This window comes from Oratosquilla oratoria, chromosome 17, assembly GCF_046742065.1.
Source record: "Oratosquilla oratoria isolate Oo_2021 chromosome 17, ASM4674206v1, whole genome shotgun sequence".
Classification (NCBI taxonomy): Eukaryota; Metazoa; Arthropoda; class Malacostraca; order Stomatopoda; family Squillidae; genus Oratosquilla; species Oratosquilla oratoria.
Window position 1 is genome coordinate 35,649,746 of NC_134793.1, and position 20,000 is coordinate 35,669,745.

The following is a 20,000-nucleotide window of genomic DNA, read 5'->3' on the forward strand; positions in this document are numbered from 1 at the left end:
CGACCCTTAACCTTCCGATCCGCAATGCATATGACAACGATTTTTGGAACAGCACCCAGGAAATCACCCAAATTCAGTCAAGCTCCACATACATCTATGGCTGTCCTCACATCAACGTAACCGACCTTTTGAAACGGCATTAGTACCCTTAAGAAAAGGACGTTCTTGTCTCATACATGACCCTATCCCCACCTGCCAATGTGAAACTCCCCTCATAGTGTCATATATGCTTCTCGAATGTTCGACACACTCCACATATGCTACCTACTCTGTCATTTACCTTCTCAAACAACATTGACATTACAGCACATCGATCTGCTCCATCGTATGTTGGGAGAGGAGAGGACCTGCAGTTATAAGGTTTACCTGGCACGAAAGAGAAAGAGCGTGGATGCGCGCGCGCGAGTGTGTGTGTGTGTGTGTGCGTGTGTGTGTGTGTGTGTGTGTGTGTGTGTGTGTGTGTGTGTGTGTGTGTGTGTGTGTGTGTGTGTGTGTGTGTGTATGCGTGTGAGTACATACAATCCTGCATGCGTGAGAAAATGTAAATCCTGATGAGCCTAACACTACCTCCAGTGCTTCTGTATTTGTATTGAAGGTTGTGGGTGGTGGTGGAAGGCGAGAAGGGGTTAGGGGGGGCGAGAAGAGGGGCTAAGAGAGGTTAACCTTAGATTGTTCTGAATCACAAACAAGACCTCCAACAAATCTGAATGAAATCATCAAACGTTCGCCAGAATAAAATTCCCAAGGGCAAGTTAAATGATTGATGTCGCTGTCCACTAGCAAATTTCATAAGAACATAAGAACATAAGAAATAAAGGAGACTGCAAAAGACCATAAGGCCTACACTAGGCAGCTCCGTATCCATCACCACCTGTCGTCCCCATCCATAAAGTTGTCTAATCGTTTTTTAAAACAACTGATAGTTTCAGCGCTTACTACGTGGTTACTAAGTTTATTCCATTCATCGACCACCCTATTTGTAAACCAATTCTTGCCTATTTCCTTCTTAAATCTAAATTTGTCCAGTTTATACCCATTACTGCGAGTCCTGCCCTGTTGTTTTATTATGATGACCTTGTTTGCATCACCCTTGTTATAGCCTTTGATCCACTTGAACACTTCTATTAGATCACCCCCGCACTCTGCGTCTTTCCAGAGAGTGTAAGTTTAGGTGCCTAAGCCTCTCTTCGTAAGGCAAATTTCCGAGTCCTTGTATCATTTTGGTCATTCTTCTCTGTACTGATTCTAGTGATTCACATAGTTACAATGGCGAAGCGTGAAAGGGATTTGTTCCGGTCCTTACCCCCTCCCACGGGTGGACTCGGGTCTCGGGTGAAAAAGGAATTAGGATCGCAGAGAGTCATCTTTCCTAACTTTGGGAATCAGGGAGATTCCAAGTTCCGAGACTTTTGTAGTCTCGGTGGTCGAGGGGTTAATGGCACTGCACAGTTGCCTCACTGGCGGCGAAGCGGTAGGTTCGGGTCTGTGGGCGACTATCATATAAATCATATTTTATGAACATCTTTCTTTTTTCATTCTCATCTAATCTCGCCACATCGGCGACGTCCTCTTCAGATGAATAAAATCGTCTGGCGTTAGCCAAAATAGAATCGGTCAAGTAAGTTGCCGCGACAAAGGCGTAACCTGCAGAGCTGTGCACGTTCCTTGGTGCGTTCCTAGGTGCGTTCCTTGGTGTCCTGAATGACATGACTTTGCTCAGGACACAGAGGAACGCACCGAGGAACGCGCCCAGCTCTGTTAACCTGGGGGTACCTGTACCCCGAAGGGGGACAAAACCTTAATCTTGGAGGTACGAGACATGATAGCCAGTGCAATGGTGCTGTATATTTACAATGAGAAAGCATAATATATATTCATTGTATCCTACTAGCTGTCATTTTCAACTTGAAATAAAAAAAAAGTATCTTTGTTCAGTAATTGAATATATCTGATAATTTCTCAGCAAGGTTTGTATCACTAACCCTTTTCATATGCTTGCATTGTATTTATATTGGATGGGGGTAGGAGATTTTTTTTTTAGATAATCTTCGGGAATGGGCACTGGAAAAAGGCACTGCTATGTACTATATATACAGTATATAGCAGTATATATATAGTATATAGCAGTATATATATAGTATATACTATACTATATACGGGCACTGCTGTATATTTTCTGAGCGATGCTGGACACTGGAATGACACAAAACTCGGGAAATTGTGATTAACGATGACACTTGATGCCACCGTCACACTTTCAAGGTTCTCGTCAAATGTTGTGAATTTGAAAAGCTGGAAGACGACTTTGCTTACAGTATTCTAGATAAGGGATTCTGGATAAGGGCAATTCAACAATCTGACTCGTATTCATATAGGTTTAACTTCTCTTAGTTCGTTCATTCAGCTTCTCAATGTGTGACGCAAAGGTAATTTGACATTTGGAGATTCAAAAAAAAAAAAAAAAAATTGTAACCGAAGTCGTTTCTACTCAAACGAACTCACTCGAGTCGCGTGTATGTGTGACGGAAGGGGCTTTAGGTTGATGGCAATCCACTTGCCCTGGCCATCCAAACACACAGGGCAAAGGTTGTGACGATTTTATCCACATCTGAGCTACCCTAGTGTGAACTTCTCGTCTGAAAAAAAATCGTGAAAAGTAGTGAAACTGTTGATATCTTCCGACGAGTCTTCATCTTGTGTTGATCTCGTTTTCTATTATCAGGTCCCTGTCCAACAGCGATTCGATTTCACTCGTCCTCTCCACTCCTCCTATTTCTCTTCTTACTCCTCCTCCTCCTCCTCCTCCTCCTCCTCCTCCTCCTCCTCCTCCTTTACTCCTCCTCCTCCTACTCCTCCTAATCCTAATCCTAATCCTCCTTTTCTTCTTGTTTCCTGCTCTCTCCTATTCCTCTTCCTTCTCCTCCTCTTCCTCTTCCTCTTCCTCCTCCTCTTCCTCCTCCTTCTACTCATCCTAATCCTAATCCTCCTTTTCTTCTTGTTTCCTGCTCTCTACTATTCCTCTTCCTCCTCCTCTTCCTCCTCCTCTTCCTCCTCCTCTTCCTCCTCCTCCTCCTCCTCCTCCTCCTCTTGTTTCCTGCTCTCTCCTATCCCTCTTCCTTCTCCTTCTCCTCTTCCTCTTTTGCCTCCTTCTCCTCTTGTTTCTTGCTCTCTCCTTTTCCTCTTCCTTCTATTTCTCTCCCTCCTCCTCCTCCTCTTTCTCTTCCTCCTCCTCCTCTAGTTCCTCCTTTCTCCTGTTCCTCTTCCTTCTTTTCTCTCCCTCCTCTTCCTCCTCCTTCCCTAGTTCCTCCTCTCTCCTGTTCCTCTTCCTTCTTTTCTATCCCTCCTCCTCCTCCTCTTTCTTTTCTTCTTCCTCCTCCTCCTCCTCCTCCTCCTTCTCATGTTCCTCCTTCTATTCATCTCCCTCTTCCTCCTCCTCCTCCTCCTTCTCCTCCTCCTCCTCCTTCTCCTCCTCCTCCTCCTCTCTCCTCCCCTTCCTTCTATTTCTCTCCCTCCTTCTCTCTCCTATTCCTCTTCCTTCTATTTCTCTCCCTCCTCCTCCTCCTCCCTTCCCTCCTCCTCCTCCTCCCTTCCCTCCTCCGTGTCTCGCCTACCCCCACCCACCTTGTTCAGGCACCCACACCACAGTCCACACCCCGGTAACCCCATTCCAACCATTCCCGTCGTCTTGTGTCTCGCGCGCACACGCGCTCTGTGCCACTGACGCACTACGGACCTTCTTCGCGCGCGCTCTCGCGGTGCCACGAACGTCTGCGCGCATGCGCACAGACCAAAGCTTACGTGCGCTTGAATGCGTCACGTAGTGAACGTGGGCATAGGGAAAGAGTGCGTGCAAAGTATACGTCAGTTTTAAATTCGTGTACAACAGTTTTAGGGTTTCGTAGGGTTAGGTTTTTTTTAAATTAGGTTGTTGATAAAGGATTTTGGATAAAACGCTTAAGGACACATTGTTTTTGTAATCAGTTTTTCGTTTTAATTTTACGTATTATTATGGGCGTGACGGTGATATATATAATATATATATATATATATATATATATATATATATATATATATATATATATATAAATATATATATATATATATAAGATATATGAATTATTTTCTGTGTATTTTTGACACTGTGATCCTAACTTGATAGAGGATGCGACGACGTGACGTCACTGCCGCTTCAGGAAGTGGCCTAGACATGCATACCCACGAACGAACGCACACACACACACACACACACACACACACACACACACACACACACACACACACGAGAGAGAGAGAGAGAGAGAGAGAGAGAGAGAGAGAGAGAGAGAGAGAGAGAGAGAGAGAGAGAGAGAGAGAGACCAACCGACCGACCGACTGATTAATTATCTAAACACGAAAAAGAAAACAAATGACAATAAACAGGACGAATCTTGCGAAAAACACTGTACTAAGCTGTCCAGCTTTCGTACACAGCACTTAGACGTAATTTAGTACACGTGTGTGCTGTACCACAAAACAAGGAAAATATAGATTTTTTTCTTTTTCTAAAACAATCTAAATTGCCTAGGGCGATAACTCAAATAATAAGTATTATATTGGTCATTTGGATCCGAACCATCGTTTGCTAGAACTACGTAATTATATATTTCATTTTCTAGTATTTGATCATTTCTATAATGATAAATTTTCTCTCATATTATAAGCTGACAGATTAGCACTACGCAATGTGCTATTAGCTCACTGTCGCATATTGCCAACAAGGCAACATAATTCCCCTGACAACAAGTTTACCACCCACTACCCACATAATGGGCCCAGGGACAAGAAATTCACGATTCACGAGATTGCCAACAACATAATTCCCCTGACAACAAGATTACCACCTACTGCCCACATAATGAGCCTAAGGACAACAAATTCACGATTCACGAGACTGCCAACAACATAGGTCCCCTGACAACAAGATTACTGCCAACACTTCCTTCACCACCACAACCACATTCGCTTTCAGTACGGCAATTCTTATACAGTGATGTCATTGACAACAATCGTAGAAGTGGAGGTGTTGGTGGAGAACGAGGAGGAGGAGGAAGAGGAGGAGGAGGAGGAGAAGGAAAACGAAGAGGAGAAGGAGAAGGACGAGGAGAAGGAGAATGAGGAAGAGGAGGAGAGGGAGGAAGAGTAGAAGGAGGAGGAGAAAGATGAGGAGGAGGAGGAGGAGAAGGATGAGGAGGAGGACGAGGAGAACGAGGAGGAGGAGGAGGAGTTGGAGGAGGAGGAGGAGTAGAAAGAGGAGAAGGAGAAGGAGAAGGATGAAAAGGAGGGGAGGAGGAGAAAGAGAAGGAGGAGGAGGAGTAGTAGAACGAGGAGGAGGAGGAGGAGAGAGGAGCCTCAGGTGTACCTGTAGTGGAAAAGTCCGCCAGAAGCTTTGATGGTTAACATTGGCCTAGATTTCTCAGCTGGCTCCAGATTGACATGTATGTGTTTCATTGTGGCATTTGTCACTAGGTGCGTGCGTGTGTTTGTGTGTGTGTGTGTGTGTGTGTGTGTGTGTGTGTGTGTGTGTGTGTGTGTGTGTACGTATACTTATATGTGTGTGTGTGTGTGTGGGTGTGTACGTATACTTATATATATATATATATATGTGTGTGTGTGTGTGTGTGTGTGTGTGTGTGTGTGTGTGTGTGTGTGTGTGTGTACGTATACTTATATGTATGTGTGTGTGTGTGTGTGTGTGTATGTGTGCATGTGTCTGTATGTATGTATTTACCTACTTTTACGTAATTGTAATATACAGGATAAGAGCTGTGCTCGTGAGGCCCCGCCACTGTATTATCATTTGTAGAACTTCCATGATGTATCACGAATAAGTATATGTATGTGTGGGCGTGTGTGTGTATGTGTGTATGTGTGTGTGTGTGTGTGTGTGTGTGTGTGTGTGTGTGTGTGTGTGTGTGTGTGTGTACGTGACTGTGTCTGGAAGCCCGATTATACACTCGCCAGTATTTACTGTATGTTATTATATCCGTCTTTGTCTATATAAATCGCTTGAATTCGAAAATTGCTCTTCTACAGCAACAAACACACAAATGAAAAAATAAATGGATAAGAAAATGAATACATGAAAGAAACAGGTAAATTGATAAATCAATATATATATCGATAAATATAAATCAATCAAAATAGAATAAAATGAAATAAAGTAATTAAATAAGAAATTATAATAAAAGAAACGAAATTAATCGAAACCTCCAAGGTTCATCAAGACAAAAAAAAAAAAAAAAAAAAAAAAAAAAAACCGCTGAGCGTACAAACACGGCAAAAAGTCTTGTCAATCAGTTGGAAATTTGTTGTCCAAACATCAGCCCCTTTCGACTACTGGTGCCGGTGCCATGGGGGGAACAATAAGGATGCCTGGTAGACCTTTTTCTCTCTCTATATATATTTTTTTATCTATCTTTATTATTATTATTCATTTATTTCATTTTACTTTATCTTATCTTTTTTTTTTTTTCTCGGCGTAAGGGGTATAATTTTCAAAATATCACGTTTCCTTACAACTAAAGCATTATATATATATATATATATATATATATATATATATATATATATATATATATATATATATATATATATATATATATATATATATATACACTGTGTATACAAATTCAGCACAATTAGCGAAACCACTCCTGTGACTGTTTACATAATTACCGGGCTTCGACATTATCAGCCCTCGTTAGTGGTCACTTACACCAGCTGTCCGAGCACATAGGGCAAAGGTGACGGCCTTGGCTAAGCATCTCCAGACATAATCTTCTCATTCATCCCCACGTGGAAGCGTATCGATACTTTTTGATCCGGCTGTACCTGATCCCCTGAGGGGATGGGGGGGGGGAGGGTGTTGATACTATATTGACCTGATATTTGTAGAGGAAGCTGTCTCGTGTATTTAGCCTACAGTTCAAGATCTGTAGACTTGCGTAGGATCCTCCGAATGAAACGAGGTTGAATATTTGTGGGCGAGAGAAAGAGAACATAAATGTTTATCTAAAGTCTTGCATACATATAGGTGAGAGCGTAATCCTATATATATATATATACGATGGCCTGATTCATATACTTCTTTTTTCCTTCCTAATGCCAGACGATGTTGATGGGATGAAGGGAGGGACTTACTTCCATAGAGACTGCGCTGTCTGTTTTTTTTTTTTCTTCTTCTTCGAGGTGCGAAAGACGGACATCTGGTACACAAAAGTCGTATACGTGTAGTAATGGCCGATGTTTACACACGCACATACACACACACACACACACACACACACACACACACACACACACACACACACACACACACACACACACACACACACACACACACACACACACACACACACACACACACACACACACACACACACACACACACACACACACACACACACACACACACACACACACACACACACACACACACACACACATACACACACACACACACGTTTTTCCTACATATGCTTGTATTTATCTAGATGCACATTCACCTTTATCTATTAATTCAATGTGTAATTGTTCATTTCTTTTCCTGCTTATTTATTTTTCTACTTATTTATATATTCGTGTAGTGTTTAGTTTTCATTCACGTTCGTGTGTGCGTGTGCGTGTGTGTGTGATTCACCATGGTCTTGGATCACGTGTTGAATTCGCCATCGACAGCTATTTCCCTCCCGGAAGAGAGCTCAGAGCTCGTATGATCGATCTGTGGGTAATGCTGTGACCTTACACGCACACACACACCCAACTCCCCGCCCACGAGAGTTGGAGTAACAACTCGCTGCTCAGCGATACTGAAAATATTTCAGCCCTGTTCGGGATTCGAACCCGGACCGCCGAAGTGGCAGCCGGGAACTCTACCAATTGTGCCATCGAGTCGTGTGCGTGTGTGTGTGTGTGTGTGTGTGTGTGTGTGTGTGTGTGTGTGTGTGTATGTGTGCGTGTGTGTGTGTGTTTGTGTTTACCTAATTATATGTACCAAATTATAACTAACGGGGTCGAACCTATGCTTACAGAGTCCCGTCTCTCTTTGTCCACGTAACAAACTTTACCTTAAGTTCATTTATATTGTTAACCTAAAATACTTCTTCCGCTAATTTGCTCTAGAAATTTATTTATCTAGGTGGGAAGCAACGTTTCCTAACATCTTTATCTTAATCTGACTTCTTTAGAATTTTCCTGTGACTTTTTTTCTCTTTTTTCTTTCGTCTCGTACTGTCAAAGCTTCTATCTCATTTTTTCTTACTTTATTTTTCTCCTCTAGATATAAATATCATATTACCTCTCTCAATCTTGTCACTGCTCTATCTCTCCTATTTTTTCTTATGTATTTCCCTTTGTGTGCTTTTATATATATATATATATATATGTATATATATATATATGCATATATATATATGTATATATATATATATATATGTATATATATATATATGCATATATATATATGTATATATATATGTATATATATATATATATATATATATATATATATATATTTATATATATGCATGAGAAATCACATTAACTCATGACTAGATATGTGTAAAAATCCAAGTAGACGAAAGCGCTCGTTCATCATTTTATTATCTTCCTTGGTGGTTTTTCTACATATATATATATATATATATATATATATATATATATATATATATATATATACGTATATATACATACACACACACACGTTTTGTTAAAAAGAACGGCGTATTCGGCGCTATAAAGCTCCTTGAGTAGACTTTCAGGTCTTCTGAACGTTGGTTTTTGGTCATAGGACAGACGGAATAATAAATTGTCAAAAGACTTGAAAGTCTACTCAAGAAGCTTTGTAGTGCCGAATGCGCAGGTGTTTTTAACAAAACATGTTTAAAAGAAAACCTGCTACCAATATTTACCAATATATATATATATATATATATATATATATATATATATATATATATATATGTATGTATATATATATATGTGTGTGTGTGTGCGTGTGTATGTATATATATATATATATATATATATATATATATATATATATATATATATTACCTTTGTCTCCTTTCTAGGCATTTTCTTAACACTTTTGCCTCTTGCCAGTTGAGTAGATGAGCTTGTTTGTCTACGTGGCCAACCAGTGCATTTGCAAAGGGATGGTTTCACAAATCCGCCCTGTGTTCTCATATCCTCGTTTGAAGACCTCTATGGCTCTCGCCAAAGTAAGCCTTCTCACATTTGCTACAGAGGACCTTGTAAACTACACTTAGGCACTGGTGGGCCACGTACACAAAGAAGGTCATTTACCAGACCGACAAGGGGCAAATTTGATAAGAAAAGGCCTGGCAAGGAGATAGAGAAAGATAATTGTGGTTCTATACATATTTACTGAGGACAACATCAACCAAAAAGTAGGGGATATAAAATGGTCAAAATACACAGCAAAATACGCAGCCATATATATATATATATATATAAATGTATATATATATGTATACATATATATACACATATATGTATATATATATACATATATATATGTGTATATATCTTTTCCTTCACCCTCAGGTTTACATCATTCTTATCTATACCTCTCCTCACCCTCTCCCTCTCTCTCATTCTCACTCCCAGAATCACCCATACCGTTCGCCTTACCCTCGTTCTCATCTTCACTCTAACACTCACCACCCTCACCAATACTCTAACCCTTACTATCACCCTTAATATGACCTTTGTTCTCGTGCTCACCCTATCCCTCACCCTGTCCATCACCCTATCTCTCACCCTTACTTTCACTTTCGTCCTCACCCTAAACTTTCACCTTACTATATCCTTTACCCTTCACCCTATGCTCACTCATATCCTCATTCTCTCAACCTCAACTTTGCATTCACTGTCACCCTCACCCTTACTTCCATCTTCACCCTATGCTTCACCCAAACACCCTCACTCTCATCTTTACCCTAATCTTCATCCTCATTCTCACCTTTACACATTTCCATGATTCTCATATTTCGTTACACCCTAATACTCTCTCTCACCCTCATCCTCAACACCTTCCTCACCCTTAACCTGACCCTGACCTCATCTGACCTTATATAACTTAGTGTGACCTCAATTGATCTTTCCCCCGTTAACCCTCATTTGACCTCATATGTCATCAGTTGACCTAGTATAACCTCACCTTACCTTAGGTCATTTCATCTCACCTCGTCTGACCTTACCTGATCTAAGATCTCGCCTGGCTTTATTGACCTGACCTGACCCAGCCTGCCCTTTCCCCTTTAACCCTTTGTTCCTCTTCTGTTTTCTCCTTTAAATCCTTTAATCTTGAAACCGCTGAGGCTCTCTGGCCTTTAAAGGAGGCCGTTTTTGCTCCCCTTTCAGCACGTCATTCTTTTCTTTAGGGGATGAAATAGACTGTCACTAGCCAGAATGAAATATAAAAAGCGTGTCGGCATAGCGGAGGATTTAATTGAAAGAGAATTAATGACCTCATTAAGAATGCTAAATGGAATATGGATACAAAAATGTATGTAAAAAACATATTACTTATACAAGAGCACTTTATTTTCTTCCGGTTTCTCTCTCTCTCTCTTTTTTTGATCTCGTTCCAATTACCACTCTTTTTTTTTCTTTACTCTCTTCCTTCGCTCTCCTCTCTTTTTTCTCTCTCCCCTCTCACTTTCCCTCTTTTTCTTCCTTTCCCTCCTCTCTTTTTTCCCATTTCTCCTTCCCTCTCATTCTACCTCTTCTTCTTCCTCTCCTCCTTTCTCTGTCTCCCTCTTCCTTTCCTTTTCATCTAGTCCTCCTTCTTCTCCCATTCTCCATCTCATTTCTCCTTCCTTTCTTAAACTCCCTATTCCTCCACCTCTTCTTTTCCCTCTTTCCTTCTTCCTCTTTTTCACTTTCACTGTCCTCCTTCTCTTCGATTGACCTATCTGGTTAGTTTTTTCATTTTTTTTTTATCTGCTGTCAGGAAATTTTGTTCAGCTAAAGGGATCCTCTCGACAGCCAAATACCTCCGTTTGTGTGTGTGTGTGTGTGTGTGTGTGCGTGTGTGTGTGTGTGCGTGCGTGTATGTGCGTGCGTGTGTGTGTGTGTGTGTGTGTGTGTGCGTGCGTGTATGTGCGTGCGTGCGTGTATGTGCGTGCGTGCGTGTATGTGCGTGCGTGTGTGTGTGTGTGTGTGTGTGTGTGTGTGTGCGTGTGTGTGTATGTGTGTATGTGCGTGCGTTTGTGTGTGTGTGCGCGCGCGTGTGTGTGTATGTGTGTATGTGTGTGTGTGTGTGTGTGTGTGTGTGTGTGTGTGTGTGTGTGTGTGTGTGTGTGTGAGAGAGAGAGAGAGAGAGTGTGTGAGAGCGATGGATGAAATATACCCTTCGAACACGTGGGGGGGGGGGAGTAAGAAGAGTAAGGCAGACTTTATAGCTTTTGTTCTTTTTTGTACCCAAACGATTTTATTCAGATAGAGACTGCCCCAGGCTGACCCGGAGCGGTAGTGCGTTTTGTACTTCGTTCTGGTTATTTTTCCTTTACGATTTTGTTCAGGTGACGTTAGGTTCCTGAAGTTAATGACACAGATCACATAAAGAATTGTCACCCCAGAACGCCCACCTGAAGAATCGTCACCCCATAAGATCCCACCTGAAAAACTGTCACCCCAGTGCGCAGAATATCAACAGTGGAATAAAGATTAGGTTAGGTTAAATTAGGTTAGGTTAGGTTGTGTTGTTAGATTAGGTAAGGTTAGGTTAGGTTAGGTTAGGTTAGGCTAGGTTAGGCTAGGTTAGGCTAGGTTAGGTTAGGTTTGCTAGATTAAGTAAGGTTAGGTTAGGTTAGATTAGGTTACGTAACATTAGGTTAGGTTAGGTTAGGTTAGGATAAGTTGAATGAAGGTTATGCTTATTGTCATCAACTTATACAATTGAACAACCGTAAACCCGGGATGACCCACGTGAAGAATTGTCACCCTAGGATAGCCCACACGAAGAATTATCACCCTAGAACATCCCACGTGAAGAATTGTCACCCTAGGATAGCCCACACGAAGAATTGTCACCCTAGGATAGCCCGATTGAAGCATTATCACCCTAGGATAGCCCACATGAAGAATGGTCACCCTAGGATAGGTAGCACGAATTTTCATCCTAGGATGGCTCATAGGAAGAATTGTCACCCTAGAATTGCCCACGTAAAGAATTGTCACTCTAGGATAGCCCACATGAAAAATGTTTACCCTAGGATAGCCCACATGAAGAATTGTTGCCCTGTCGAATTCTGGGGTGACGATTCTTCATGTAATCCAAGATGAACCAACTAACTTTTTTGCGTTTTACTTCGTTGTTTGCTTGCTTTGCCGCCAGTTGATTTTATCTATTTAAGGGAAAGGTCTTCAACGGAAGAGCCACCGTCACTCCAAGAAATGGGAGTTTAGGACGGGAGAGTGCCAAGTAGTGTTGTCCTGTTTGTGGTACACTTCGGGAGTGGTGAGGAGTTAGGAGTGTTAAGTGAGACCTTGTGGAGAAGAGCGAGTGCGGCTGTGTCACCTCTTTAAGCGAGGACAGAATTGTCGAAAGTGGAGGACTTCTCCTCTGACGTCATTCGACGTGTGGGGCAGCACGTATGATAACGTTGTCCCTTTCAATGCAGCGAAGCCCCAATTTATAATATCGAAACCGTGGGAAGCGTCGCCGTATTGAAGGTATTAATATTTCAAGGTAAAACAAACGAGACGCATGGGAGGGGTAGGTGGGGAGTGAGGAGAGGCTTGGAGGTGGGGAGGGGAGGGAGGGGGAGGTGAAGAGGTAAAACAGGATGGCAAGGAAGAGAGAAAGAGGGGACGGCGAGGTGAGAGAGAGAGGTAGAGAGAGGAGAGGGGCGGATGGTGGGGGGGGGGAGTTTTTGGCAAGCCCCATGTGACGTCACATCCCTTCACAAGACGGCTACCCTCATCTCGTCAGTGTGTGTGTCGGGATAGGTGCGAACGCGTAGAGCCTGAATAGTGAGTGTTTCTCGTCTTCTGGACCCTTCGAAGCAAGGCTTACTGGACACTCTGTACCACGTCTGAACATAAGAGTTCTGTGCCAGAAAGAAGGCAAGGGCCTAAGTCGACAATTGAGTTCTTTCAAGAAAGATTCTGCGCGCGCACGAGGTCTCAGCCAATTCGAGGAAGCCTCGTTTCGCGTCTCCTCGGGGACTTCTACGCGTTTAAGAACGTTTTAGGAACTTTGGAAAAGAAATTAAGAAAAGTCGGTGAAGAAGTCTCGATGTCGAAAAGTGTCTTGGACAAGCGTGTTCTTCGAGCAAAACATTCGAAAACGGTGATAACGCCTCCGCGGCTGTAGTGACTCCCTTCGATTTTTTTTATTAGGCAACTACCAGACGGTTTTATTCAGCTGAGGGAAAGTCTCCTGGTGGCAGTCAGAGGGTTAGAATCTCATTGGCTTAAGTCTGTGGTTCTTAACCTTTTTCGTCGTTCACATTCCCTTCAAATCACAAACAGGTTCTCACACCCCCTTCTAGAATTGATAAAAAGAAGCGACATTGCCATTAGGTGTAAATAACAAAAACATCGTGTTTCTAATCTTTATTCACATAACTGACCCCCTAGAGACCGACATAGGATCGCTCTTAGGAACCGATCTCGTGTTCGGTTAAAAACCATAACCTTAAGTGCTGAACCCACAAATGTGATGACCAAATTTCATCCACACATTAATTCAACTTTTCATTAAATCATCAGATCATTTATACACGGATTGGTGGTTTCTTATCTTCGGATATCTATTCATTTATCTCCTTATCTGTCATTTTCACATAATCATTTATTCGTTCATTTATCTGTGAGTGCAATGATAGCATCATTGGAAGCTTGCGTTTCTCTCATCTTCCTCGTCGCAGGTTCGAATCCCGTATTCCTCTCCGTTTCCAGCAGTGACTGTTACCTGCCCCAGCAGTCTTCAGACCCCACAGGGCAAAGGTGTGCGATAAAGTTAACCACATATTATGGTTAAACGACAAATAAACGAGTTAATTAACCGCGTTGGTGGCCAAGTGGTTTACGTTAAGAACCCGTCTTACTGTGCCCTGAAGTTGAATAGAATATAATGGCGGTTGACAGGATTGAAAGGAAAAGGACTTCCCTGAACGGAAGGAGCTAGTCGAGGTAGTTAGCGACGCGCTCATTCTTAATAGCGACAGGAGCCACAAAGATGAATGAAATCATATGGCGACAGGCGGGACAAGTGCCACCTGGTATGGAAGTGGGCTGCTCCAAGATTCCCCTAAAGGTTCTATTGGACCTGGGGCCAGGCGATTTTATTCAGCTTAAGGAGATCCTTTGATGCAAATTGGTGAAGACCCTGGATCCTATTTCGTGTAATTGGTTCTTAATTTGGGCCAGATAACAATTATGTAATTAAACCCAGATAGTAGGAGAAGGGAGCTCCTCTCGGTTGAAAGAGAGAGAGAGAGAGAGAGAGAGAGAGAGAGAGAGAGAGAGAGAGAGAGAGAGAGAGAGAGAGAGAGAGAGAGAGAGAGAGAGAGAGAGAGAGAGAGAGAGAGAGAGAGAGAGAGAGAGAGAGAGAAAGAGAGACTTGAGACGTTGGGTGTCTTCTGGCCTCGTGTTGGGGCAGACAGCGAGGCGGGAAAAGGAAACGTTCGCGTTAGACAGACCCTCCCAGTAGCAGCAGCTGGCACCAAAAAGCTTCGATATAAACCGACTTCCTCAGCGGCCGGAGCCAACAGCTCAGATGCAGTGACCTCCTTGCAGCTGGCGCCAAAGCTGTCGTGGTGCGCCAATGGGGGCTACAACTGGTTCGCAGAGATGTTGTGGCAGATGCCAATGTCCTTGCAGCTGTTTCAGTCGTGAAGCTGCTCCAGTCGCTGTGAGCGACAGATGTCCTTAGATTGGTTCTTCTAATGGGACCTCACATGCGTTGTGGCATTATTAGTCTATGTCTCGTCTCTCTCTCTCTCTCTCTCTCTCTCTCTCTCTCTCTCTCTCTCTCTCTATCTATCTATCTATCTATCTATCTATCTCTGCCTCTCTCTCTCTCTCTCTCTCTCTCTCTCTCTCTCTCTCTCTCTCTCTCTCTCTCTCTCTCTCTCTCTCTCTCTCTCTCTCTCTCTCTCTGTATATATATGCATATATATATATATATATATATATATATATATTCTATCTATCTCTCTGCCTGTCTCTCTCTCTCTCTCTCTCTCTCTCTCTCTCTCTCTCTCTCTCTCTCTCTCTCTCTCTCTCTCTCTCTCTCTCTCTCTCTCTCTCTCTCTCTCTTCTCTCTCTCTCTCTCTCTCTCTCTCTCTCTCTCTCTCTCTCTCTCTCTCCTCTATATATATATATATATATATATATATATATATATATATATATATATATCTCTTTCTCTCTCCCTATCTCTATCTCTATCTCTATTCTCTCTCTCTCTCTCTCTCTCTCTCTCTCTCTCTCTCTCTCTCTCTCTCTCTCTCTCTCTCTCTCTCTCTCTCTCTCTCTCTCTCTCTCTCTCTCTCTCTCTCTCTCTCTCCCTACACACACACACACACACACACACACACACACACACACACACACACACACACACACACACACACACACACACACACACACACACACACATATATATATATATATATATATATATATATATATATCTCTCTCTCTCTCTCTCTCTCTCTCTCTCTCTCTCTCTCTCTCTCTCTCTCTCTCTCTCTCTCTCTCTCTCTCTCTCTCTCTCTCTCTCTCCTCTCTCTTTCACCCCTCTCTCTCACGCCTCACTCTCTCTCTCTCTATCTCTTCTTTTTTCCTCTGTTTCCTCTCTCTGTATTTCTCTCTATCTCTCCTCTCTGTTTGTGATGTGTGAATGTGTGTGTGTGTTTGTGTGTGTTCATTTTCAGAGGTATTCTACTAATATAAAAAGAGAAAGAGAGATAAAGATAGAGAGAGAGAGAGAGAGAGAGAGAGAGAGAGAGAGAGAGAGAGAGAGAGAGAGAGAGAGAGAGAGAGAGAGAGAGAGAGAGAGAGAGAGAGAGAGAGAGAGAGATATGTTGTGTTCGATATTCATGTATTCACATATCCATTTGAGATGCCGATTGTGTTGATTTGCTTCGTGTTTGCCGCTTAGTGTGCTTTCATGTCATGATTCAACTCGCGTGATAACTTGGTGTTATCACCACGATACGCGTATCACTGCCCCGTGCTCACGTGCTGTGTCGTAGGGAATATTTCGCTGGTGTTAAGTGTGGTACGGTGGATGGGTCGAGGTTTGTTACGTGCTGTGTTACAGTTTGTGGTTAAAGGTTCACTTTTTGATCAATCAAATCGAATCTGAAGAACGTCATCTCAAAAAAAGATTGTCAATGGCTGTCAACCTCTCTGTTTTGGCTATTATGCACCAGCTAATCACTTTTAAAATCCCGATGCGCCCCCCCCCACACATGTGGTGATGTACAATTATTATCATTTGAAAAATGAACTTCCCTTCAGCTGGAAAAAAAGCATAAAACCTGGTTTTAAAACCACATCAAAAGAACAAGGCATCAACGAAAGTAAAAAACAAAACAAATTAAATAAAGCAAAAATATTTTTTTTTACCCAGACTTCCTAAGTTGCCCTTAATTGCCCCCCCCTTTAAAAATCATATTGCCCACATGAAAAACCGAATTGCCCATCTGTGGGGCGTGCGCCCCACATTGAGAAGCACTGTATTAAGTTGTTCTTATCTCTCTTTAAGGGCTTATCACACTGAGCTATTTTCCTTCAACCTCCAATTCATCGGTAGTACCATCCACCTCCAGAGCTATTTCCACCGTAAAAGCACTACGACGAACTATTTCGTTTTATCAACAAAGATACATAGAATGTGATTTGGTATGATGGAGTAAAATGATTTTCCTTCAGCATATCATATTCCTTCCCGAGATCAGCAAATCGGCTCCAATAGTTGAAGGAAAAATAGCCCAGTGTGATACCGTCCTTAGCACCAGAACCTCAGTTGAATAAAATCGTCTGGCGCCAACCAGAGAAAAATATGTAAAGTATGACTTCGAGTTGACGAAATGTCCGAATATAGAGAATTTGTGTTTTCCTGATTCTTTGGAGCGTTGGTTTCCACCTCGCCTCCCACCACCTAGTCCCGGTGGTCACTGGTGACTGCCACCTGGTCTGGCTATCGAAGCTCATAAGGCAAGGGTGGTGGTTTGTGTCGCGTTGGTTTCAGACTCTTCTCAAGGCACCTGGCGGCTAAGAGCTCGTTCAGTTCGAGTCCTGGATGGGAACCTTTTTTTCTTCAGGAAATTTGTTATTTTGAGATGGCCAGTGTTAAAGAGACGATTTTGTGTGACTTGGGACCCTGCCCCCCCTCTCTCTCTCTCTCTCTCTCTCTCTCTCTCTCTCTCTGTGTGTGTGTGTGTGTGTGTGTGTGTGTGTGTGTGTGTGTGTGTGTGTGTGTGTGTGTCTATCTGTCTCTCTCTCTCTCTCTCTCTCTCTCTCTCTCTCTCTCTCTCTCTCTCTCTCTCTCTCTCTCTCTCTCTCTCTCTCTCTCTCTCTCTCTCTCTCTCTCTCTCTCTCTATCTCCTCTCTCTCTATCTCCTCTCTCTCTCCTCTCTCTCTCCTCTCTCTCTATTTCTCTCTCTTACTTTCATTTCACTTCATTCTGTCGGCGGCTAGAGATGTTCATTTATCATCGAAAGGCTTAAGGAAATTTGAGATTCCAAACCCAAGGACTCTGTGGTTGTCGTCGGCTTTCCGCTTAGAGAATTCCTTTTCATCCTGGCTGGCGCCAATCGATTTTATTCAACCGAAGAAAGCGTCCTCTTCAGCGTGTAAAGCCCCAGTCACACTATCACGATGGTCGTCAAATGTTGTGAATTTGAATATCTGGAAGACGATTTCGCTCACAATTTTCTTGGCTTTCTTAAGTCTGCAATTCAACAATGTGTCTAATGTTCGTATTCTAGGTTTAACTTTTCTTAATTCGTCGTTCAGCTTCTCAGGTTATTCTACATTTGTTGATTCGAAACAAAAGATTGTAACCTAAGTCGTTTCTACTGAGACGAACTTGCTTGTGTCGCGTGTGCTTGTGAAGGAAACTTAAGAGTTAAGTTTGTTTACACTAACCTTTTCGCTGCGTTATGCGACTATAGTTCCAGTGCTTCTCAACGTGGGCAATTTGGTTTTTCAGGTGGACAATATTATTTTTAATGGGGGCAATTAAGGGCAACCGAGAAAGTCTGGGTCAAAAAATTTATTATTATTATTATTATTTTTTTACATTCTATTTATTTATTCATTTATTTATTCTTATTTAAATGATAAGCATTGTATATCACCACATGGGGACCATCAGGATTTTAAAGGTGATTATGGTGGGGCATGGCAAAAAAAAAAAAATGATAGTAATAATGAATAAATAAATAGATAAATAAAAATGAAAACCACTGGACTATACCTTCAGTCTAGCTGCCACCAGACGATTTTATTCAGCCGAAGGATCCCCCTCCCCCACCCTCAACAGCGAGAGGATTAGGGAATGGATGACTAATTCAGACATAGTGACTGAGTCTTGAACCTTGGGCCCGAAACATACGACGCCCGTCTGTTACCATTGCGCCAGCAAATGGTATAGAGGGATCGAAGCCTGTTACGAACTCTATGCAAGGAAGCGAAGCCGACCGCCAACTGAGAGATCTAAGCTGCTGTGGTATATTCCTTTAAGGAACAAAATTAATTATAGGAGCTGGAATGAGAGCCTGTAAGGTGCACGCTTGAGTAGAAATTATACAAATAAATAAATAGACGAATAGATAAATTAAATGAATGAATTAAAAATTATGGGGAAAATTGTGAACTATGATTCGACGAAAAATGGTCGTTAAGAACACAGCGTGAAGGGTCTTTGCCAACTTTTAATCAAACACAGTTTAGGATGCTGTTCGAAACGCTCGATATATCAAATCTCTTTCCCTCCCCCCCCCCTCTTTCCACCTTTGCCCCCTCGCCCCCTCTCCCCTCCCTTCCTCCTCCAGTACAGGAATAAAACAGAAGTCGATACTCGCAGGACGTAACAGGAACCCCTTTGAAGAAAAAAGTGACTCGGAGACTTGTCCAACAAGGGATGACATAGAGTCTGCCGATGAAAAGACTAACTGGGAGAAACTCTTAGTCTTGTCGAAAATTCGACACAGTGGGACCAAAAAAAAAAAAGAAGAATAGAATAAAGAATAAAATAAAAGAGCAGAACGCAAATTTTGAACTGGAACTGGCGAAGGGGGCAGTTCCAAGCGAGTTCGTACGCCCGAAGTACCGGGAAGTGATATACCCGACCAGTACCCGACCCGGAATACCCGTGAACCGACCCGAAAGCCTTTAGGGTAGTGGCCAGCATCTGGCTAAACCCAAGGAATCTCGGAGGTGCCTGAAGACATGGGTCTTGACTTTTCCGTACAGGAATTCCTGGACTTAGTGTAAGAATTTTTTTACGAGATTATTTAGCGAATTAAGAGAAGAAACTCGGACTCGCCTGTCGGCGTTGTCCCCGAAGTAGACTTCGCTTCGCATAGCGCAACGCGACGACCGCTGCGCAGAGGACCAACCTCAGCTTTATTCAGTAAAGATGAGGATCATTGACAGGTAGTGTAAATCTTCTCATTGTACTCAGTCCGTGTGTGTATATATTTGTATGTGTGTGTGTGGGCGCGCGTGGGATACCGAAAAGCACTGAAGATACGTGTATAAAATTGTATATATGCGCACACATATTCACATTAGTTATATATATACGTATATATATAATATATATATTATATATATATATATATGATATATATATCAATATCTAATATGTATACATATATAGATCGTACGTGCTTTCGTGTATACGTATGTGGATCACGTGTTCGACTCGTTATTGACAGCTATTACATCCCCGGTTGAGACCACAGAAC

The 20,000-nt window shown here is 42.4% G+C and overlaps 1 protein-coding gene across 7 annotated transcripts in view; it reads left to right on the forward strand.

Annotated features, from left to right (window-relative positions):
* The window catches only part of Asator (tau-tubulin kinase asator), a 384,867-nt gene that overhangs the window by 248,204 nt on the left and 116,663 nt on the right, over positions 1–20,000 (forward strand). For 6 of the 7 annotated variants that reach the window (XM_076200949.1, XM_076200952.1, XM_076200955.1 and 3 more), the window contains exons 1-2: positions 12,934–13,041; positions 19,083–19,686. The exons of the other annotated variant lie outside the window; for it this stretch is intronic. In XM_076200949.1, coding sequence (XP_076057064.1) covers positions 19,670–19,686 — 17 coding nt within the window. In that variant the 5' untranslated portion in view covers positions 12,934–13,041; positions 19,083–19,669. Of the gene's footprint in view, positions 1–12,933; positions 13,042–19,082; positions 19,687–20,000 lie in introns of those variants that run through there. 7 annotated transcript variants of the gene reach the window in all.